This window comes from Tursiops truncatus, chromosome 5 (genome assembly GCF_011762595.2).
Source record: "Tursiops truncatus isolate mTurTru1 chromosome 5, mTurTru1.mat.Y, whole genome shotgun sequence".
NCBI classification, from domain to species: domain Eukaryota; kingdom Metazoa; phylum Chordata; class Mammalia; order Artiodactyla; family Delphinidae; genus Tursiops; species Tursiops truncatus.
Genome location: NC_047038.1, coordinates 36,964,414 through 36,988,725, shown reverse-complemented (window position 1 = coordinate 36,988,725; position 24,312 = coordinate 36,964,414). Strand labels below are relative to the sequence as shown.

Sequence of the window (24,312 nt, the reverse complement as noted above, 5' to 3'; positions counted from 1 at the left end):
GACATGGCGTGAGGGAAATAGGCACAGTGTGACGTGCAGAGGTGGTCCCGGAAGGCCTCTCTGAGGAGCTGAGACTTGAGCCTGTCAAATCGGCTCTACCACTCACGAAGCTGAGTGACTTGGGGGAAGTTACTTAATCTCTCTGAACCTGTGTGAGCTCTGCAAAGGGGAGGAGACATCAGCACGTGGTAGGGGCTGTGGAAGAGTGTGTTGCTTCCCAGTTGCCCCTTCACTCACCTCTCCCGCCCAAATTCCCCTCCCCCAAGAACCCCCCCCTTCTGCTCTTACTCCTCCCAGGAGCCTTCTCTGATTCCCATTTATAGCATCCCTTCTCCATCTACTGTGGGCCTCCAGTACCTGGCCTTCCCCTCTTTGAAATACCCTCCCTTTCTCTCGTGCATCAGGGGTACTTCCATTCATGTTTTCTCAGCCCTGCAAGACTGAGAACTCCTTAGGGCCAGGATCCTTGCCTGACTTGACCCTGTGGGCCCCGCAGACCTAGCATAGGACACGGCTCAGAGGTAGATCCTTGGATGTCTGCTGCCCTGATGGGTGGGTGGTGAATGGGTGAAAGGGTGGATGACTGATGGAGGGATGGATGGATAGATACATGGGTGACAGGATGGGTGGTTGGATGAATGGATGATGGAGGGATGGATGGATGACTTGCTGAATACCTGGGTGGGTAGATGAGTGAGTAGATGAATGAAAGTCAGGATCTAGGGAAATAAGAGGATTAGAATTAAGGACACTGGGGAGGGTAGCTTCGCAGAGGAGGAGGAATATTTCTTCCTCAAAGACAGGAAAAATTTTTTCCAAGGAATAAAAAGGGAAGTTGAGAAAACACCTTCTTTTTTCCCTTCATTTATTCAAACATTTGTTCGGCACTATGCTGGGCTCTAGGGATCTAAATAAACGGGGTTCATGGCCAAATAGTGAAAGCAACAAGCGAACAGGCGGTGAATGCATGCTGTGGTCAGCATTATTTGAGCAGAACGGTTAGGAGGCTGCGGGGAAGCGCCGTTCCCCTCCTGCTGGTTGGCACAAAGAAGGCCGCTAACAGGGCTCCCCGTCACCAGGTGACGGTGCTTTCTAAGCAGCCTGAGCTCTTGGCAGCGAGGTAGTTTGGCACTATTTCTTTGCCACCTCTGGCAAGCCTGCCCACGCCTGAGTCCCGACTCTGGAGCTGATGCCTGGGTTCCCTGGGGACCGCGCTTAGGCAGATGCTTGCAGAGGCCAGGGGATTTTTTTCGGCTGTTCCGTTTGATCTACAAAGGAATGGAATTATTCTCCCCCATCTTGTGTATGAGGAGGCAGTAGCTCAGGAAGGTGTGGTGTTTTACTCAAGGTCACCCAGCTGCAGAGCTGAGGGGCTGGAATTCGCACCCAGGACAGCATGACCCCAAGCCCCACGCCCTTCCCACCAGGCTGTGCCACTCCTCTGCATGGATGTCCTGTTGCTAGGGTAACCTCCCTCCGGGCCCAGCAGTCACCCCTCCTGGAGCGTGATTCTTGCACCTGACATCATAATCCTCTGTGACATCTTAATCAGCTCCCAGGCAACTGACCGTACCCACAGGGAGCAGAGTAGCAGTATTAAGGCCCAGCAAGTCAGCAGGGCCTGGACTGGGCCCACCTGCCCCGCCTTAGCCTTAACCCTTGCCTGCCCACCCCACTCCCTGGGGACAGTGGTTAGTTCTAGAGTCACACAGATACTATTTCTGAATCTTTCTAAGCTTCAGTTTCCTCATCTGTGAAATGGGTATAAGGATGCCCATCAGCTAATGCACAAAATTGTGCAAGGGCTTCGAAAAAGGACCTGAAGGCACTGTGTCCTTTCAAGGAGCTGTGGGACCCGGTAGTCGCTATTGCTGTCATTCTGCTCTGAGTTTACTGCTTTTAGAGCCTGGGTGTCCAGCAGCAACACAGAGCTCCCCAGGCAAAGAGGAGGACACACATACATCCTGTCGTGGGTTGCATTCTGTCCCCGCAAAAGACATGTTGAAGTCCTAAGCGCCCATACCTGTGAATGGGACCTTATTTGAAAATAGCGTCTTTGCAGAAGTGATCAAGATGAGGTCCCACTGGAGGATTGTGGTACCTTAATCCAATATGACTGCTGTCCTCTTAAGAAGAGAGAAATTTGGACACACACACAGAGGGAAGACAATGCGAAGACATACATGGAGGAGACAGAGCAGAGATTGGGCTGATGCAGCTGTAAGCCACAGAATGCCAAGGATTGCTGGCAACCACAAAGCCAGGAGGAGGCAAGGAAGAATTCTACCTAGAGTCTCGGGGCAGTGTAGCCCTGCTGACACCTTGATCACCGGCTTCTAGTCTCTAGAACTGTGAGAAAACAAATTGTGTTCTGGGTACTTCATAGGAAACGAATACTAGGAAACGAATACACTCCCTAATAGGACAACTTCAAATCAAAGTCCGATGTACAGTGGGGATACCACTTTGCTGAGTGACCTTCAGCAAATCACTCAACCCATTCTCCCAGAAATATGGGGCTATGAGGCCACGTCGCAAGTCAGACATGAAGAATACGTGGCATCCAGTCTGTAACGTGTCAGCACAGTTGATGGGATTATTGAAGCCATGGCATGATTCCGTAGCATTGATTTTTATTTTTTTTAAGTTCTCATTGGGAAGCCCTGCATCTCCACTCAGGAGGGCCCTGGCACCCAGGAGGAGGCAGAGCTCCTCAAAGTTTCCTCTTTGAAGACCCCCAGCCCACCCCGGGGGTTTACACATGCACAGCGCACCCAAGCAGAGCAAGTGGGAGGAGCCCTCCCCTTTTTTTTTTTTTTTGCAGTACGCGGGCCTCTCACTGTTGTGGCCTCTCGCGTTGCGGAGCACAGACTCCGGACGCGCAGGCTCAGCGGCCATGGCTCATGGGCCCAGCCGCTCCGCAGCATGTGGGATCCTCCTGGACCAGGGCACGAACCCGTGTCCCCTGCATCGGCAGGCGGACTCTGAATCACTGCGCCACCAGGGAAGCCCGGGAGGAGCCACTCTGATGGACCCTCATCTCCTCCTCTTCCTGCCCCTCTTCCTCCCTCTCTCCCTTTTCTCTGGGTTCCCGCCCTTGCTGAGACCCAGCCACTGGCTCGGGATTGTTCTGCCCCAGATGCACCAGCTGAGCAGAGGGACCTGCTGCTCCCACCTTTGATGTCAGAGCACGTGTGGGGAGGGAGAAGGCAAGGGGGACTCTTCCTGTGAGGGGTGGGGGCAGGGAGGGCATGAAAAACATTGGTTTCCTTTCCTTTGGGTTTCACAGGCCTCTCCAGTCTTCCCCCCAAAGCGACGACTGCCACATTTTGCGAGGTTCAAGTCTTGCTCAGCCCCCAGTAGCTGAGTGACCTTGGGAAAGTTACCCCATCACATCACCTTCATTGCTTTGGTCATCTGTGAAATGGAGACCACAGCACGGACCCCATGTGACCAGGAGGATTAAATGAGGTAACGTGCCTGCACATCGTGGGTGTTTGGCGAGTTTCATGGTGGTGATCACTCCATCATTAATATTCTCCACGTGCCTGAGGTCAGAAGCAAACACTAAGCCCCTCAGCTCAGACCACAGCTGCTTGGTGCCTCTGTTTTCCCATGTGTTAAATGGGTTAATGGTGCCTGGGTTTAAGGCTGTTGGGTGCATAAGATAATTAAAGCACTTAACACAGAGCCAATATCACTTACTTCTCTGCCTTCCCTTCTCATTACCGTTCTCTGCATCATGAGGGTAAAATCTTAACAGTAGTCCAAAAAATTCTTCCAAATTTGCCTTCCAAGTTGGAAAGTCTACAACACAGCCTCACAGGCAACCCAGCCTCAGGAGAATCTCAGGGAAGGCTTTTCCTCTTTGCACTCAGAAAAGAGAACTAACACGCCTGCCTGTGATCTGGGGAGAGGCGTGCTGGGCTGGCTTTTGTTTTTCTAGAAGGGTTGTAAACACAGGATAATGAGGGCTTGAGAAGACGGCTTTAATGACTGTTATTGCTGGGAAAACAGAGTCCATGGAAGCCCCAAACTGGCCCATGCCCTCCCTGACCGAAAGCCCAGAGCGTCTGGGAATGCTGGAGGGCAGGCAGGGTTGCCACAGAGCCTTGGGGTCTCACCTCTCTGACCTTCAAATGCTGCACAGCCTGCCCCTTTCCCCCTCCTGCCTCTGCTCTTCCCACCTGGACCGGCGTATTCTCCTCCACTCAGCATGTCCAAACCCTGTCTGTTTTCCCACGCCCACACTCTGGCACAGGCTGCCCTGTACCCCAGTGTCCTTCTGGCACCAGCTCCTGTGAAGAAAACACCCTGTCTGAACCTACACCACCATCCTCCCAAACATAGCACCTGGATCAAGTCCAAGAATGTCAGTCAACGAGCTGCCAGCCTCTGGCTGGGGACTTAGGGCAAGGACAAGGGAGTTCTCTTGGGAATGTGAAAGGCTCCTGAGCTGTGTGACAATGGGGCAATGTCTTGATCTCTCTGGGCCTTGACCTTGTACCTGCAAAAAGCTCCAATATCTCCTGGTCAGGTCAGACAGTCATTGCAAGGCTCAGATGAAATAACAGATGGGAAGTGGTTTTATCTTCTGGGGTGAGTTATCAAAGCCTGGCACCAAGGCTGGTCCTTTTGCATCACTGTATTTGCTGACAAGAATCTTCTGGAAAGCCACTGACCTCTTTTGGTCAGAAAAAAACTTTCAGTGCAGGCTTCCTCAGTGCCAGCCACTGCACCAAATACCACACGTGATTTGCCTTATTTCTCACAGCAGAAAGTGGGTAGACTTATTAGGCCCATTTTGCAGATGAGAAAATAGAGACATGCAGAGGTCAGTAACTTTCCTAAAATCATGGCAACTATGCAGGAGATTTATTCAGTCGTTCACAAGTATTTATTGAGCAATTGCTACATGCTGGGCCCCGTGCTAGGTGATGGAGAGACAGTCGAGAGCAAAATAAAGCATTTGCCGGTAGGGGGCTGAAGTTGAAGGGGGAGAGACAGATAACAGAGATAATAATAAAATGTTGGATGGGACTCACGCTACGGAAATAAATAAAGCAGGCTGGAGGGAGTGGATGAGTGGGAGAAGGTGTTCAGGGGAGCCTTCTCTGAAAAGGTGACACATGAATGGAGACCGGGAGGGAAGTGAGGAATGGAGCTATGGGGACAACTAAGGGAGAACATTTCAGGTGTCCTGGGGCAGGATTGTCTGGGCACCAGCAAGGGGCTCAGGGTGGCTGCTCATGGAGCAGATTTGGAGGCGAAGGGAGGGGGGCTCGATAACGTAGGGAGATGTGGGGAGGAGAGAGCGGAGCAGGTAGAGCCCCATGGGCCCAAGTGAGGCAATCGCCGACTGTGTCGCTGCACTCTGCCCCTCCCCACACCCCACAGGTGCAGGACCCTGACCCTGACCCTGAGCTAGGAACTGTCCTCAGGGCACCATGGGGTGGAAAGAACACGGGCTTTGGGGCCTTAGGGCTGGGTTGGGATGCTGTCTCCAGATGTTGGCCCATCTAAGTCACTGTAGCTCTCAGGATCCTTCCCCATCTATTAAGTGGGCACAACAGTGCCCACCTCCCAGGTTTGGAGGACCCATCTCGGGGTTGTTGTGATGGCAGAAGCCGACTCCCAGATCACTAAATCCCTCCGAGCACTTAGGAGGTATTCCTCTTTACTTAAGCTTCTCCGAGAATGAGAGAGGGAGACAGGAGAGGGTCAGGAACTCCTCCAAGGGCACAAAGTTGGAAGGGATGGAGCCAGGATTTGAACTCAAGGAGGAAACTACCAGAAGGAGGCTGTTCCAGGTGCCGAAGGTGGCTTCTGCCTGGGCTCTCTCACTCGCCTTTCCCCCACTCAGCATCTGAGCTGGCCTCCCCTTACCTGGCAATCAGGCTCTGAGCTGGCTCCAGTTACTGGAGGCCCTGAGGGGTCTGTTTAAACAAGTGTGTCTGAGCAGGAAAATCAAACAGACAGGGACCCTCCAGGGCCGCCGGGGGACCACCGCTGGGACCACGCCTGAACCTGATAAGGCCGGATCTATTTTCACTTAATTGGGCTGCGTCCCCGGGACCCACGATTTGATCAGATAGGAGGTCTCCGCAGGGATGGAAAGGGTCCGTTTCAGGTGGGGTTGCCCTGTATCCCTGGCTGGGAAGCCCAAGAGCATTGGGGGCGCCCCCGGCTGGGGAGGGCCCCCATGAGAGTTTGCTCATTCCTGCAGAAAAGGTTGGGGAAAAGGCTGTCCGGAGCATAATTCTCCCCCACCAGGAAGGCCCAGGGAGGGAAATTCGGCCTTCCTGGAAGGGTGGGGCCTCTGGATGAAAGTCACATGGCCACATCCTCCCAGCATCCAGCAGTCACCACAGTCAGTGTCTGACACACAGGGAGAAACACGCAGCCAGGGAAGGTCCTGCCGGGTGGAGGCAGCCAGCTGGCCAGGGACACGCCGCTGGACTTGGAATCCATGCCGCTGGACTTGGAATCCATGCCGCTGGACTTGGAGTCCACGCAGGCCTTTCTGAGTGACACCAAGCACATGTTGTTTGATCTCTGTAGGCCTCAACTCCCTATCTTGAGAGGAAAAGGCAGCTAGGACTCAACTTCATGTTTAAAGGAGGTTTAAACTCAGCAGAGCCAGCAACTGAGTGTTCTTTTGCAAACGTCATTCAAGAACTATTGGATCAGCACTAAAATGGACTGTTTTCACCCTTGACCCCAAGGCTCAGGTCTCTGGCCCTAATGTGTCTGACCTGATGGGGACGCTCCGGGTTAGGGTCTTGTGCTGAAGGTTTGACACTGCCTGCTCGTCATCCGTTCACCTCTCCTCTGAAGTGTCCCCTCTTTATGCCAGGCCCTGTCCTAGTGCCAGGGGCCCCACACAAGCTGGCTCTGGAGAGCCACCCCAGAGGGCACGCCCAGGGCTCAGAGCTGGAGCAGGTGGAAGCACCAGGCCCTGTGGGTGGGCCAGGCTTTGCAGCCTGCTTGCCCTTCCCCATCAGGGAGTCCAGATCAGGAGGCTCCAACGTGGGGCACATCCATGCAGTGGGGCACCCTGAGAATCCCCTGGGTGCCATGTGAAATCTTAGAACATTTTATATTTTTTATGTTGGTCTTTGCTCATAAACAATTTAACTCCAGCTTTCCCATATGTAAACCAAGGATAAAAATAGAGTTGTTGTCAGGATTAAATGAATTAAGACACGTTAAGAGCTCAGAACAGTGCTTTGCAATAGTAATTGTCAATAGGTATTAACTATTATTAATGGGACTTATGATTCCTCATCCTGGCATTCAGCTCTTCAGTTCTCCAGTTTCCTTGGACTCAGATCCAACCTCAGGGAGGATGGCAAAGTGGGGCTTGGCACGTCCATTACATGGATGCAGCAACTGAGGTCCAGGCCGGGGTTGTCATTCACCCTGTTACACACCTCCTCTGAGGTCATGGGCAGGGCCAGGACTCCCCGAATTCCAGAGGGGCGTGGCATGGCGAGGGGCGTGGCCCTATAGGGAGTCGTGGCCCTGTGCCTTCCAAGCGCACTTAGAACTTGCGGGTGTGAAGTCTAGTCCGGATCCAGCCCAAACTCGCTGGCAGTGGGGGAAAAACAGAACTGAATCAAAACCGCAGGCATTTACAACATCCACGGCCCATCTACGCCGTGCAGAGGCTGAGAGTGGGACAACAAAAACTCCCCCACTTCTCTACATGCGTGGCGCAGTGGAAATGAGCAGTGACGCCGTTTCCAGTCCTGGTGTCACCGATGCCCAGCTCTGCAGCCTGGAATGTGCTCGGTTTTCTCATCTGGTTCCATGTTTGGTTTTTATTTTTTTTTGGCTGGGAGGCATGTGGGATCTTAGCTCCCTGACGAGGGATCGAACCTGCACCCCCTGCATTGCAAGGCGAAGTCTTAACCACTGGACCACCAAGGAAGTCCCTTCGGTTTTCTCGTCTGGAAAGTGGGCTGGCCATCTCGGGAGCTGTTGTGAGCATTAACTGTGGTGATGCATTGAAAGCACCTAGCACATAGCAGGTGTTCAGTCAAAGCGGGTTCACTCCAGCCCCCGCTGGCTCCAAGAAACAAACCCTGTCCCAGGGCTCCACGAGCCCATGCCCAGCCCTCACTGGAGAGAGGGGACAGACGCTCCCTGAACCTACCAGGGTCAGAGTGCACCAGGCTGCACCACGCTTTACAGTCTTTTGCATCTGAGTCCTCAAAAATGGACAGGGTCCTCTGTGAGGTCGCAGAGCTGCAAGCCACTGGTCACAGTTGGAACATCCGGGTTTCCTGACCTTCCTCGGGGCTGGGAAGGATGAGCACTAGGTAAGGCATTGGGCAACATACATTTAGTGCCAGTTCTGTCCGTTTCTGGCTCAGAGACTGTGGGAAAATGACTCCTTTTGGGGTCTCAGTTTCCCTATCTATGGAACATGGGCTCCATAGTGCGCTGATTGAGCGCCTACTGCATGCTGGAGGCTTTCCAGCCACTGTCCCCCCTAGCCCTCCACCCTACCCAGGAGGGTGGCACCCAGCTCATTTCAAATGATGAGCGTCCCTCGTTCACGCTCATGGGCAAGGAAAGAGAGGTCCAAGGATTGCGAAGGCAGGAAGGGAACAGTATAGGGTAGAGGCAAGGCACCGCCTTTTCCGAACAGCTGAGGGTAGTAAGAGTACAGAGACCTGGGGCGGCCTGGCTCGTGCCCCTGCAAGCCCTTAGGAGGAGTCTTGAGTAGCCAGGAGGGAACTGGCTGGGACTGGGTCTAAGTGCCCTGCGCTGGGTCAAGGGCAGGGGCAGGGCCAACTGCTTCTCCCTACAGACCTGCTGCCTGCTGTTCTCCACTGTTCCCCGTGGGTTCCCCGGCCACTCCTGCCCCCTCCTCAGCGTGCCCTGCATTTGCACGCCGTTTCCTCCCTCAGGTTCTGGAACGGTGGGAGTGAAGGACTCTTAGCTGGCACCTTGAGGCCTGCCGAGCCTTCTGGGTGCCCGCAGAGCGCCATTCAGACTCTGTCACCCTCCTTTTCCATCCTCCTGACAACCCTAGAGGGAAGCTATATTGTGCGCTCATGATCCAGATGGGGAAACTGAGACTCAGAAGAGAAATTACTAGCTCCAGACCATGGGCAGTAGAGGCAGGAGCCCGGTGGGCAGGGAGGAGCACTTCCTGCAGCTCCAAAGATGCCAACTGCTGCTCCAGAAATGGGAAACTATCTGCAGAAAGAACTCGCTGGAGTGGCATTAGCTTCGGAGTGACTTGAGGGCAGTGATTCCTACTGAATCATGGGTCTGGGGGGGGGAGGTGAGAGGCTGCAAAAAAGACAGAAAAAGGGAAAGAGGAGGGGAGGGGTGGGAAGAAACATGGTAGTAGAGACGGAGTGACACAGAGACAGCAGAGAGATGAAGAGATGGAGGCTGCCAGGTCCACCGGAAGAGATCAAGAGAGACACACCTGAGACCAAGACCCACCCCAGAGACAGATGAGAGAGACTGAGGGAAAGAGGATGCAGAGGAAGAATGTCAAAAGCCAGGGCCCCAAGGGAGAGAGATCACGGAGAGAAAGAGGGGTGGAGGTGGGAATCGTCGTGAGAGGGGGCCCGGGGGCCTCCCAGACCACCTAGCCCCACCCGCAGCCCCACCCCCGTTCCTGTCCATATTGTAGGGACCCCTCCTGGTCGCGGAAGGGCTGGATCCCTTGCCCGAGAACTCGGCACAGTCCCGTCGGCTGCCCAGCCACGGCGGGGTGCGGGCCACACTTAGGAGGACACTCCCTGAGCTCCCCTCGACTGTTCTCTTTTCCCGTCCCAGCTCTGGCCTTCCTGGGCATCCCAAACTCGCCGTCCATCCCACTCAATACCTAGGTCTTTCAAAAGTCCCAGGATCGTAGAGACTCCTCGGCTCTCGGCATCGCGGTATCCATCGCTGTATCCTCCACCATCTCCGAGGCTGTGTGTCTTTTTGCCTGTGTCTGTTGATCACTGTTCCTGCCCATCTCCGCCCAGTCTGGTCTTTCGCTCAGCCTCTTTCCCCAGGTTGTCGAGCCGGGGGTGAAATACGAGGTTTCCCACCTGCACAGGCACCTTAGAGGAGGAAGTTGCAAGTCGAGAGGAAGGCCCCAGAACCCCCTGGATGCCTCAGAGCACGTCCAAGTGCTCACAGCGCTGGGAACCTGCCACAGCGCGAAGTCCGGCGGTGTGGCCAACGGCGGGAGGGCCAAGCTCAGCGTCTCTGAGCTGGGGAACAGAGTTCCCATTTTAAAGACGACAAACCGAGGCTCGGAAGAAACGGCCGTCAGATGGTGAAGCAGCTTGCAGCCCGGATCTGTCTTCTTCTCTGACACACCTGAGCTCCTCCACATTTGATAAATTCACGGGAAATCTGGACAGTTTTCAAGACTCGAGAATGTGGTGGGCAGGGGGAGGGGAGGAGCAGGAGAGAAGAATAGTAAGTGATGGACCCAAAACCCATTTTCTGGATTGGGGGCGGGACTGGGAGGCGGTGCTGCCAAATCCTGACAGCACCCTCTGTATTTTAATGCGTTTCGTCTTTTGACAGCTCAGTGAGAGGAGACCGCTACAGCGAGTGAAAAGAGTGGTTTGGGGATTCAGACCACCTGTGTCCAGATCCTGGCGCCACCACCAGCTGGCTGTGTGACCCTGGACGAGACACTTAACCTCTCTGATTCTATTCTCTCATCTGGAAGGGGGAAAAAGGCTATAGTAATACCTATCTCCCAGAATAGAGAGGATTAAATCGGGGAAAGTTTGTGAAACCTCTGACAAGAGCCCTGACACCCAACTCAAAAAAAAGTCAATTCCCTTCCTCCCATTCCTTCCAACCCTTGCACGTCCAGGCCCCTGCCGGAACTGAGATGGGGGCCTCGGTGGGCTGGGCAGAGCCTGGGGGGAGAAGGGCGAGCCTTCCTCAGCTCAGGGTGGGCAGAGCCGGGATGGAAGATGTTTGGTCGGCCCCTGGAGCCTCGGGGTCTGCCTGACATCTCCAGGCTTAAATAACCGTGCGCCTTTGTTATTCGTCGGCAGCAAAGTGGTTCGTTACGCCTGATTGGTCTAATTGCTTTGAAATGGGATATATTATCTATAATTATAGAGCTCTAGGAGGAGCCGGCCGGCCTCCGCTTTCATCTTCCCCAAGTGCACCCTCATGTCGCGATCACATTAATTTGGGCCATTTGAAAGGGGGGCCCCTCTCTCCCCCCGCGGATCTAGACCCCCTCACCCCCTTCCGAATTTAAAGACACAAGGAAGCCCCGGCCGGCTCTGGAGGAAAGAACTAAGGGGGGAGGGGGTGGAAGGGCAGGGCGGGAAGGGGGAAGAAACAGGGAGTCGGGCTTGTCGATTTCTCCCAGTGAAATCCTCCACTCTTGGGCAGTTCCACCCACAAGTTGGGCCCACTTAAGCGGAGGAACGAGCAAGAAGGAGAAAATGTTTTTTACTAGTAGCTTCCCCCCTCCCCCCCCCCACTTCGCATTGAAAAGAATACCACAACTCTTCAAAGGTATAAGTTCTGCCCAGGTCCCGGGAAAGCAGAAAGCTTTTTGCTCCGAATTTGTGCCCTGGATATTCAGGCAATAGCTGAAGACTCCCTGGAGTTCTTAGCTCTCCGGAGTCTTTCTCTGGAAAGCTGTGAAATCCTCCTGAAGGATACCATCAGTGACTCCCGGACAGTTTCCCAAACCTCTGACTCCTAGCCGTTCACTTCTAGGCGACGGAGACCAAAAGACTGGAGAACTCCGGTCGGGAGGCCCCCTCCGCAAGTTGGGGGATCCCGGGGTGGTGCTTTCTGTCTACCCGTCAACCCCCCTTACCTCCAGGACAAAATACCTCCCCTCTCTCCCCCTCCGTCGCCCTCCTGGAGATTGGTGAATTCCCACCAAAATAAATCGTTCCGGGTAATCGGTTTTCATAGCACATTCATTCTATTAAAGAGGACTGTTTGGGGCTCGCTAATTGCCGGGGGATCCCACTGAGCTGCACATTTTAAAAATGCACGCGGATTCCTGGGTCGAGGCCACAAAATGCATTGGGAAAGGGGGGGAGGGGACGTAAACAAAAACCCGACGGAGGTGACAACGAATGCCGAAGTGAGGGACCAGCCTGCAGGCTCTTCGAATCCGTGCGCAATACCCAGATAGTGACGGAGGTCTTTACAATGGGGTCCGTCTCAAAACAAATCTCTGTCACGAGGCGGGAGTCTTAAAACACCACCCTTCCTCTGCAGCCACGCAGTCCCATAAAATAGGCATTTTTGGGGAAAAAAAGACCACCACCACCAGTTGCCCAGAGAGTGGCCGCAGGACACACCCTCTTTCGGAACCGAAATGCTGAGCTGATCTGTTCGGGGCATGGAGAGAGCTTTAAGGTGCCCCGGAATGAGGGAAGTAGGAGCCAGGCGGGAGAGGTGGGGAGGGGAGCGGAGTGCGCGAGGACGGAAGCCTAGCGCCAGTCCCGGAGCTTTATCTGCTGCGGGCCAGCCCTGCCCTTGCCAGGCATGAATTACAGCCCGGCTTTCTTGGCTGCAGCGGCCACGCGGAGAAATGCCGGGAGTAAAAGCGCCTGGGGGTTAGTGCTGGCGGCGAGATAACAGGCGCAGCCCCCGGCCCTGTCAGCTCTCGGAACCCGCCAACCGGGAAATCCGAAAAGGCCCAGACGAAAATCAACGCAGAGAAGGCTCCCTCTCACTGCCCCAAACTTGTGCCTTTCCTCCCGCGGGAACAACGCGCCCCGGGAGACAGATGGATATTTTGGGTTTTTTTCTCTAAGTCCCTTCTCTGAGACCGTGGGTATCTTTTTCTCGCAGCCCAGTGGCGGATCAGTGGAAGAACCCCGCGCGATTCTGAGCACGGACTCCACGTGGAATCCACTCTGAACCCCTTTCCCTCTGCAGACACTCTGCTCGCCTTGCACGGGTGCTGCGGTCAACCCGCCGCGCCGAGCCAGAACAGACACTAACCCAGACCGAACCTAAAAAGATGCCGTGGGGTTCGGGACGGGTTCGCGAAGCAGAGGGGCGGGCGGCAGGGCCGGGGGCTGCGGGCGCAGGCGGTTTGCTCCCAGGAGGCGGGGGCGCGACTTCAAGGGCCCCTGCGCCGGCTGCTGCCTTTGATCGGGCCGCCGCTGGCGCCTAAAAACAACATCCTCGTCTGCCTATTAGGCGCGCTGAGGGATCGTGACAGATTGTTTATCCCCGCAATTAGCGATGCGGCCCTTCTCCCGCCGCCCGGCCGCCCGGTCCCCGGCCCGCGGCCTGGCCTTGCTGAGCCCGCCGGACACAGCCCAGAGCCCCCTCTGCGCCGCGCGCCTGCACTCTCGGGGTTCGAGCCCCAGCTCCGCCCTAAAGCAGGGGTTCTTATCTGGAGGACTCCAAGTGGGTACAGAGCCTTTGAAGTTGCTTTTGCTGATGCGCATTTTCTAGTTAGAAAGTTCTTAGTTATATTAGATTTTCAAAGTGATCTGGGAGCCAAACATTTTGCTATATGGGAGACGAGGGCGGAACACAGCAGGTCCCAACCGAAAGTCACACTGCTCGCTTTTAAAATGTTGACCCATACAGCCTAGGGGCCTCGGTTTCCTCTCCCTCTTTCAACCGAGTGCAGAGTGAGATTCCGGCTCGCCCGTTCCAGGGAGAGTTTAATTGGAAAGGCGGGCAATAGAAGTCGGCCATCCAGTCTGGGCTGCTAGCAAGGTGCTTGGCCTACAGCCTTGCTGAGTGTCAGGTCGCTCATCTCTGGCCTTCTATCCTTTGCACCCTCGGGCAAACCTCCAGGGTCTAGGTTTCCCTGCCTGGAGGAAGGACTCTCTATTCTCCGTGCCCCCCAGAGGTACGGTGCCTTTAGAGAGGCCGCGTCCGTGCGCCGCTCCTCCAACTGGGCCGGACGCGAGCTGGAGGCCCCAGACCCTGCCCAATGCTTGTGCTGCAGTTTCGGGAGCGCAAGAAGTCTGGAGAGGCTGCGTAAATTTCACAGACGAGAGTATTCCCGAACCCGCCCAAGGCCTTAACGTCGTGGAGCCTGCGGACAGATGGGAGGCTGCCAATGGCTCCGGCGTCCGCAGCCCGACCCCTCCTGCCAGACCCCGGACGCCGTCCGGGTAATAAAGTTCCCTCTCTAGTAATTCATTTTCCTTAATCTGGATGCCCCTAATCTACAGCTTTTATTGCGCCCAGTTAAAAGGCGAGGGAATTCGCTGTCCCTCCGCGCTCGGATAATTACCCCGAAATGGCCACGGCAGCCCCTTGTGTTTCCTGGAGATTAGAACCCCGCAGCCATCAATGGCCGGTCCCGGTGAGCCGCCAATCACTGCCGCCAGCTCCCCGGGAGCCGCCGGCCTGGGCCCCGGGATAAGAAGCCATAAAAAAGAGGTTCAGAAAACCGCCGAGCCCCGACCCGAGTTTGTGTACATCCTCCGTCTCCCCACACCCCCAACTCATTTTCCTGTATTTTTTAACAGCAAAAATAAAATCACGTTTCCTCCGAAATTGGCAAGATAAAAAATCTCAAGCCCAGCACCAAGGATCCGTCCCAGGAGCAGTCCTCTTTTCTTGGCCGTCTCTCCCAAATGCGCCTCCCCCTACCCCCAACACACACACACACACACACACACACACACACACACACACACACAAGATCAGCGATCCAGAGATAGGGACTGTTATTGTTTTTGCGGACACGCTGATCGAGGTTACGTTAAGGCCAGATCAGTGTTTTGTTGATGTTTCTGTTGGTTTTATATTCAATAAGTTCTATATCAAAAGGATCGGCTTCGTCCCCGAGCCGGTCGTCGGTATAGGTGCTGTAATCCTCCTGAAAGTTCACAGCTGGAAAGTACGCATCGGGTATGAAACTCGATTATCCATTCCAGATAACACAATGTACTCTTATTGTTAACATCCATAGCAGCACGGGAGCGTGGCTTCTGGGGCAAACTTCAGTCCAGCGCTTAGGAGACAAAGGCCCACTTTTACGCAGAGGTAAAGTTTTGAAGATTGGAACTGAAGAAAATGAATGCTTAAAGAAGAAATTAATGTTATGTCTTTCTACTATAATAAATAACCCTGCAGATTTTTTAAACTATAAAAAGAATATATAAGAAATGGCTTCAACACAAATTATCGTGGTAGAGAAGAGGGGAGGCAGATATTGGAGGAGGACTATCCTCCACTATCCACTGGGTAGAAACAGACACAGCAACTGACTGAACGGAAAGGTAAGGGGAGAGGTAGGAGAGAGAAACAGGAAAGGAGTAGAGAAAAAAGGGAGGACTTGGGAAAGAGGGGCGATAAAGGAAGGGGAGGAGAGGGAAGAGCAGAAGAGAAGGACTGAGAACAAGGGAAAGTCCCCCAGGAACACAGTAAAATAGAGACCCAGGAGGAACCACACAGGGACAGGCGGCGCGGGCTTTAGCGCAGAGGAACGTTTCTCGAGCGCCCCCTCCCCTCCTCTGCCCTCCCGGGGCCGGACCCAGCCCTGCGCGCCCCGAGGCCCAGCGCGCCTCCGATCGAGTCCGCCCGAGCGGGGCCCAATGGATCGCGCCGGGACCGCCCCCTCGCGCTCTGATTGGCTGCCGCCGCACTGGCCTCGCCTTATTAACAAGTTCTCTGGGGAGCTGCGGCCCGACCCGGAGCCGGCTGGTGCGCCCGGGAACTCGGCCTGCGCGGCGGCGCCAGCGGATAAGCAGGCCCGGAGCGCCGGAGCTGGTCTTCTGGGGAGGGGCGGGAGGCGCGCGCGGGAGGGCCCGCCCGGCCAGGGCCCCGGGCAATCCCAGAGGCCGGCCGCGCTCCCAGCCCGCCCGAAGCTCATGCCCGGCGGCTGGCCGGAGCTGAGGCTGGAGGGGGGGCCCGGCTCTGCATGGCCCCGGCTGCTGACATGACTTCTTTGCCACTCGGTGTCAAAGTGGAGGACTCCGCCTTCGGCAAGCCGGCGGGGGGCGGCGGGGGCCAGACCCCCAGCACCACCACGGCCACGGCGGCCGCCATGGGCGCAGACGAGGAGGGGGCCAAGCCCAAAGTGTCCCCTTCGCTTCTGCCCTTCAGCGTGGAGGCGCTCATGGCCGATCACAGGAAGCCTGGGGCCAAAGACAGCGTCCTGGCGGCCTCCGAGAGCGCACAGGCGCCGGGCGGCTCCGCGCAGCCTCTGGGCTCCCGGCCCGGGTCGTTGGGCGCCCCGGATGCGCCGTCCTCGCCTCGGCCGCTCGGCCATTTCTCGGTGGGAGGACTCCTCAAGCTACCAGAAGATGCGCTCGTCAAAGCCGAGAGCCCCGAGAAGCCCGAGAGGACCCCGTGGTTGCAGAACCCCCGCTTCTCCCCGCCCCCGGCCAGTGAGTAGCCAGAACCCAGGCGGCGGGGGAGGGGGCCAGCGGGGGTGCGGGACCCGAGGGCGCCAGGCCGCGCGCCGGCGCCTACTTGTCTCGGGCGTCTGCGTACCTGCAGCCCGGTACCCGGGGCCCGTGCAGCAGATGGGTTGGCGGGGAGGCCGGCGGTTGATGCCTCACCCCACTCCCACCTAGGAAGAGGGTTGAGGCCTGGCTGAGGCCCAGCAGTCGGTCCACTTTCGCGGGCTCCTCGCCTTGGCTAGGCGACGCTGCGGATAGGAGTTCACTTGTAGGACACGGGTGTCTGGGCACCCTCTCCTCCTGCCCCTCCCACCCCCCAAACGACCCCAGGAGTCCCGCCTGGCTCCTCTTTCAGACCCTAAGCCCTGTTACTTCGCCGTTCCGGCAACGGGTGGGTTCTAGGGGTGCGGACACCTTTCCAGTGCTCAGAGTTTCACTTTCTCATAGTTGAAGCCTGGTGCGCCCCCTCCCCTTTTCCAACCCCTCCCCCAAAGTATTTCTTTGCCCAAAGTATTTCCTAATCTCTTGCAAAATCCCCCCCCCCCCACCTTCGTGTTTCAGGTAGACACTTGGTGCTCTGGGTGGATGGATCATTTAGGGGGAGGGGACGCTCAGGTTCCAGTGGAGGGGGCGGGGCACCAAGTCAGTTAGTGGGAGGCACCCCCTCCAACATGATAGGGAGCTCCCAAATGTCTCGGACTGGGTCATGGAAGCTGACTCCAGCCGCTAAAGACGCCTCCGGGGTCGTTCCAAGGCCTCCGGGCCCCCTGGCTTCTCTGCGCAGCGAACACACTCGGAGATATTTCAGGAGCACGGGAAATTCCCAAGTTTTCCTCGTTTCCTCTGATTATTTTGCGCGGCATAATAGCAACCCGAATTCAATGGCGTGATGCTGAGGAATGATTTTTATCTGGGGATTAAACGTCTTTGAAAGGCCAGCCCCTCCCTGGGCCTAACGGCCGGAGAAGGTGGCCCAGCGCTGGGCTGTTACTACCGAAGGGAGTGACGTTTCCCTCGGCGCCCGCCCCTCGGGTGGCCCGGCGGAAAGCGAGTCAGGGGCCAACTGCTTCCCGGACTCTCAATGGTCTCGACCAGGGAAGAAGCAGGGATGTTAACACGAGATTTCGTTTGACTCACATCCTGGTGGCCCGAGAGCCCAAAGGATCTTTTTTTTTTTTTTAAGCGTGCAAAAAACATTGCATAATTAGGCAAAACCCGCCTGGTGAAACATTCTCGATTTGAATTAATTGCTCCCCCGAGAGCAGCTGCTGCATAGGCAAAGCGTCCTTTCCAAGACTTGAGGATTCTTTTAGGGCCTGGGTCCCGACCCAAAGTCGACGGGATCTCTGTTGTCCTGGGAACAATTTTGGTCCCTGTTTTAACTGGCCGCAGCTGCTGGGTGTGGCAGGGGTTGACTGGCCCCGCAGACCCTGTCCCGGACCTGCATGAGCCCTCTGAGGTGGTGCTCGCTCACAGCCCATCCTTGAGGTATATTTTGAAGCCGTAAGAAAAAGACACCTCGGCACCAGCAGTGTTGATCTCTGCGGACTGAGGCACACCCCCACACACACATTTGAAAGTGACCAGAGGCCAAGGCACTGGGGATGGGAGAGGCGCAGGAGACAATTGAGACAATCAGAAGAAGCAGCCCCGTTAAGATGAAGCACCTCCTCAAACCATGGCACTTTTTATATTTGAGACTTGGCCGTGGTGCGACATTCGTGTCTTCCGGGGTCGCTCCACCTCCAGTCAGCAGGGACCGAGCTTAGAACCCTGTAGGAATGCATTGTTCCAAGGGAAAGAGTGGAAATCAGAGATCTGGATTCCAGGCCACAGAACGGCCTAGCCCAGCGCTGACCACTTAGTGGGCACAGATAAATGTTTGGCCAACGCCTAAAACTAAACGTGATCCCGGGCTGGGTGCAGGGCTTCTTTCCGTGCGTTTCACCGTTCTAACATCCGCCGTCCCAATGTGCGTGGCGTGGCGGTGGAGAAGGCCCCACTGAGAAAGGCCTTCTTAAGCGGCCATCTAGCTTTAAGGGCTGTCCCGCCTCTCCCCAGTTATTTCGGGCCTTGAACATGGGCTCGTGTCACCTGGAATCTTAGTTTCCTCATTTGCAAAAGGTAGACAAGAACATCTACCCTGAGGGGCTGCGGTGGGAATTGGAGAAAATATTTTCCAAGCGCTTCTCATGGTGCCTGGCGCTGAGGTGCTCCACGCAAATGAAGAGCGGGTGTTGTAATTTAATATTATTCCCATTTATGGGCCGATGACTCTCCCGCGCGGGTGTCTTAACCTCCTGCGTTTCTCTCTCTCGGCCCCCTAGGGCGGCTGAGCCCCCCGGCCTGCACCCTGCGCAAGCACAAGACCAACCGCAAGCCGCGGACGCCCTTCACCACAGCCCAGCTGCTGGCGCTGGAGCGCAAGTTCCGCCAGAAGCAGTACCTGTCCATCGCCGAGCGCGCCGAGTTCTCCAGCTCGCTCAGCCTCACGGAGACGCAGGTGAAGATCTGGTTTCAGAACCGCCGCGCCAAGGCCAAGAGACTGCAGGAGGCAGAGCTGGAGAAGCTGAAGATGGCCGCCAAACCCATGCTGCCCCCCGCAGCCTTCGGTCTGTCCTTCCCCCTCGGCGGCCCCGCGGCCGTAGCGGCCGCCGCGGGCGCCTCGCTCTACGGTGCCTCCAGCCCCTTCCAGCGCGCCGCGCTGCCCGTGGCGCCCGTGGGACTCTACACAGCCCACGTAGGCTACAGCATGTACCACCTGACATAGAGGGCCCAGGGTCGCCTACCTGTGGTGCCAGCCGATCTCTCCAGCAAGCAGCAGGAGCCTTCCCCCAAGGCGCTCCCCTGCTCGGCCCCGCCTGGCTCCTTCCCTTTAACCCCTACACTGCTCTGGTTTCTCCTCTCGGTTGACCCCTGAGTTCACTCTCTGAAGTCTGATCCCTTCCCCCAAAGCGGCTAGAAGGGTCCCATAACGCTCTTCTAGAAGCTAGATCTACCCCCTCGAGTTATAGATGGGGGAACCGAGGCCAGAGAGGCTGAGAAATGTATCCACAGTCCCCAGCAGAGTTAGTGGTTGCACCAGAACTAGAGGCCGTGCCTCCTGCACCAGGCAGGAAAAAGCACAGAGAAATTCATGTCTGAAGATGTCGGAAACGAGAACAGTGGGAGAGAAAGAGAACTTAACAGGGGAGACGGATCCCAGGTCCTTCCACTGCAAAACTTAAGAGAACTTCAACAGCGAAACATTTGCTTTTGGGGGGAGGGATACACAGATGTGTGACAAAGGTAGGTTGAAAGGACCTCTCTCTTACCAGTACCAGAAAGAAATTGTAAAATAAAAATTAAAAATTCTGTTTCTATTTAACAGTACATTTGGGTGGCTCTCACGATTCCCTTTGGAAGGGATTGCTGTAATATACTGTATATTTGAAATTTTATTATCATTTATATTATAGCTATATTTGTTAAATAAATTAATTTTAAGCTACAAGAAATTATCTCCTTATTGATTTAGTCTTCTAATTTTACTTCTTGCCATCTCTTCACATGTACAGTTGCTTTCAGTTTGATGGTAGTTGGACGCCAGCAACTTTTCAAAGGTGACGACAGGATATTCAGGGACAGAGGGGGGGTGTCTTTTTGAACACACAGGACCGATCTGCGTTAGCAAAGTCAAGTGGAGAATTGAAGCAATTACCTAGGATAATTAGGCTCAATTTTCCAATTCACTTTAAGCTGAAATCGACACTTGCTCAGGCGACCCATAACCGACTCTTTCTTTTTTCTCCCCTTTTAACCTGTCTATGAAAACAAAGAGAATCACCCAAATGGTTTGATGACTGCAGACAGCTAATCCAGACAATTCCCACCCCCGCAAACCTGTTCTTCCCACAGGAGGCCAAGTGGGGGGTGGGGAGGCATTGCTTTGCTTCTCTAAATCGCCGCGCCGGTGTAGACGCGGTTTGCGGAAGTAATTTTTGAGCTCCCAGAATGTGAGCGCCTTCACACTTCCTATGACGACGCTTAAAAAAAAAAAATCTTTACCGAAAACCCAGGGCGACCATATACTTCCCGCCTTGGTGTGTCCTTTGCATGAGCCCTGCCTACAAACTTGGTTTTTCTTTTATATATAGTAGGTTATATTCAGGCTACCAGGAGAAGATATTTGAACGAGCGCCAAGGTTAGCCTTCTGGGGGCAATTCTGTGAGGATGTTGAAGGCAGAAAATGACCTCCAGCAAATAGAGCTTACTATGTTCCAGGCCCCGCTCTGTTCTCTTTCGAGTTGGGGGCCCTGGCTTAATTCTCACCAGATCTGCGCCCCTCCCCCCTCCCCCTCTGTCCGGCAGTGGCGGCGCCTCCAAACTCCACGCTGGGCAGCCCCCCGGCAGCCTTTGCTCCAGCCTTTGCGACGGGAAGCCAACAAACCAAGGGTTGTCAGAACTCGAAGTTACCTGGCGTTGGACTCGGGGAGGGTGGACGTCTCCATGGATAGAGACCGTCTCACGACGTGGAAACCGAGTCTATGGCGCACTGCGCGGCTTCTAGCCCTAGGGGAGGTCAGCCTCGAATTCCAAGAGAGCGCAGGGTTGCGCGCACGCGCCCCAGGTGGGCTCTCGGCTAGTGCCGGGCAAGTTCCGGGGTACCGTGGGTCTCGGATCCTGCAGTCTAGGTAGCTCTGGCAAAGGCTCTGTCCCCGCGGCTGGCGCTGCAGCCTGAACTTGTCACAACTCCCCTCCCAAGGAAAAGAAAGCAAGCTTGCTGTGGAGTGCAGTTCCGATGACCAGGCAGTCCCCGGCCTCTGGGCTGGCACAAGCACGGCCATAACCCGAGTTGGGCCTCTTCATCCCCAAGGTAGGGGAGTTACATTTTAAAATGTCTTGTACTCCGTATGCCCACGCGGCCCCTTAAAGGGGCTTAGGTACATCACTATGTCTTGCAGACACTGAAAGGATATTTCCCCCCTCTATAAACACAGCATCCCGAGTGACCGCGCGCAGGACACCCTGGCTTCCACAAATCTTCCGAGTTCCTTTCTGGAACACCCCTGGTGACTCTCCTGTCTTGGGGGTTGTACTGAACTTGAAGTCAGAGAAGCCCATGTGGTTGATCCCAGCCCTGCCACTTCCTAGCTGCCTGACTTTTTGGGTAGGGAAGATCACTCTGTCTCTCCATTCCTGTTTTCTCATCTGCGAAATGGTCCTGGGAATCCTTCCCCCGCCCCCAGGATTTTGGGGAAGCGTCAACGAGCCCTTGCGCGGGAGGGCGCCCGGGTTATACGGGGCGGTCTGAATTTTCTCAGCTCACGGTGCGTCGGCAAACTGGAATCTTTTCCACCCGTGCGGGATAGGGGAATGGCGGGGCAGGATCGGGTATCTCCTCCGGCCCGGGCTCCCGGGCCTCCTGGCTCCTCGAAACTTGGCAATTTAGGGTCCAGGCAACCTTAGAGCAACATAATTGCAGTAATGAGCAACTGTTCGCGCTCAGCAGACGCACCGAGGCTCCAGCTTGGCGGTAGCTGCAGGCGAAGTGGGCGCGCCCCCTTCCCCCACCCAGCGCCTCAGCCAGTAGGGAACCAGCCACCGCCCTGGGACCCCCGCCTGAGCCCGCTTCCGCGCGCACCCCAGCCCTTCTGCAAGCCTTGGGTCCGGGTCTCCTTCCACTCCTATGTCCCCTGGTTTCCCCATTTTTGTTTCTTTTCGTTCAGCCTTTTCTTTGCCTCCCTGCTTTTGTTTCTGAATTCCCTCCCTCGATAGGGCGTGCACACATAAGGTGCTCAATAAATGTTTGCTGGATCAGGGCGGCGCGCCGCTGTGGGGTGAGGACCCTGAGCCAGATTCAGCCGGGTCCGGCGGGAATTCGAGGCGGGGCTGGGGCACTGCTTCTTGTCCAGCCCAGTCCTTGGAACGCAGTTGCTTGTTTATCATGCGAGGGCGGAGTGGGCAGGGGTTCCCGGGTCTGGTCCTTTAAGGATCGATTTCCTTGCCTGGCAGGAAACGTCGGGTCAATCACGACGGAGTCGCCACCTACCTCGCTTGTACTTTGTGATGGAGGAGGAGCCAGCACTTAACGCAGCCTACTGTGCGCTGGAGTTCAGGCGCACGCCACCTCCCCCGCGCCTCCCAACAACCCTAGGAGATTTTTTACAAGGGAGAGCACTGAGGTTCAGAGAGGTTACGCGGTTTTCCCAAGGTCACACAGCCAATAAGGGGGAGAGCAAGGATTCCGAACACAGATTCCACTCGGGGATCCACGCTTTCCCGGTACTGCCCAGCTCCCTCTCGTTGAGGGTCACAGAGTCCGGGCCAGCAATTTGGGGCTGGGAAAACCGGCCGCTTAGAACTCAGGCCCTAGCTCTACGAATTTAACTCCTTCCAGCCCTGACCACAAGTAAGCGCTGTCCCTTGGGGAACAAGAGGGGCATCTCACCTGCCCTGCACGCTGTCTGTGAATGCGTTTTCGTTTTGTTGGGGAGGAGACGGACGTCTCAATCTGCAAAACTCAGCTTCTGACCACTCTGGCGAGACCAAAGCCCATGGCGTGGAAGCCCGCGGAGAACCGAGATTACCGGGCGGCGAGGGACCTGGGGCGCTCCTAGCTCTGGGTGCAGGTCGGCGGGGCCCGGGCGGCCAGGGACCTGCGAGGCTGGGGTGGGGCTGGAGAGCTCGCGCTAAGAGGGCCTAGTTCTAGGGTTCCTTTCTCTGCTCTATGACCCGGGGCTGAAGGCCCAGCTCTCTCAGGAGACCCAGTGAAGACAGTTACTCACGAGGCACAAGGAGGGAGCCATGAGTGCGAATCCTACCGCTGTGAGGCTGGCCCCGGGCCACGCGCCGACCGATGCCCCCTAGTGACCCACGGCGCGGAGGTGAGGCCGGCGTGGCCTCGGCCTGCGCCCAGCCTGGAGCCCTCGGGGGCGCAACGGGAAGCAGCGAGGAGAGGCCGCGGCCGCCTTTCAACTAGGCGGCTGGCGCCGGCCTGGCCTGGCCCCCGGGGCCGTGCAGCTTCCCCGACTCTGTCCCCGCCCGCTCAGCAGCTCACACCGCGGCCGGGCCGGGACACTCCCCCAGCCCCGCCGCCCGCCGCCGGGACAAACACCTTAACCTACCCCCGCCCGGTGTCCATTCTTCAGAGCACCCCAGCTCGCCCGCCCCAGACTCTTGGATTTCCTTCCGCTCCACTCAGCTCCCACTGCCGCCGTGCACAGCACCCCCGCTCCACGCCTTCGGCGACCCTCCCATCACACTGGCCTGCCTCCTCCACAGCGCCCTCCCGCGGCCCCGCAGGCCCACAGCCCCTGCTCTCGCCAGCCCCTGCCCCTTGCTGCGCTGGAGCCTGACGCTGGACTAGGCTCCCTCGGCGACAGAGAGCGCTTGCGGTTGAGCGCGCAAGCACGCACGCACACACACACACGAACATATATCATCAACGCATATACAACACACAGCACAACATACATCTAACACACACAGAACTGACACATGCAAAACATGTTACAACCAACACAGATACCCAACACACATCCAATCAACACTCATCACACACACAAACAGAACCAGCACACATCACCAACCATACACACCCAGCACACAGACCCACACAGTCAACAAATACACACACACACAAACGGCACTTCCCAAACACATGCAATTCGACACACACAACACATACACAACCAAGCCACACAGACACCCAGCCACACAAAACCAACATATGCTGCACACTGTGTACACATAAAACCAACACATATACCCAACCAAACGCACACAGCACACACCCAGCGCCCACAATCAACATACACGTATTCCAATGAACACGGCTCCAGTTCATAGAGACACATCAAGGCTACGCTCCAACGTCCTACGCGAGCTCTGTCACTTAGGACCGGGCGACACTGATATTTACACATAATCTTGGGTGGGGGAGACCCACTGATAGACATTGATTGGGGGGAGATAAACTCTGAGAAA

At 56.1% G+C, this 24,312-nt stretch overlaps 1 protein-coding gene across 1 annotated transcript; it reads left to right on the top strand.

The window, feature by feature from the left end:
* Positions 1-15,617: 15,617 nt before the first annotated feature.
* On the top strand, positions 15,618-19,840 carry MSX1 (msh homeobox 1). Its single transcript, XM_004314214.4, has 2 exons — positions 15,618-16,328; positions 18,671-19,840. Exons 1-2 carry the CDS (start codon positions 15,860-15,862, stop codon positions 19,111-19,113), a joined length of 912 nt encoding a protein of 303 aa, XP_004314262.3. The 5' UTR covers positions 15,618-15,859; the 3' UTR covers positions 19,114-19,840.
* The last annotated feature ends 4,472 nt before the right edge of the window (positions 19,841-24,312 follow it).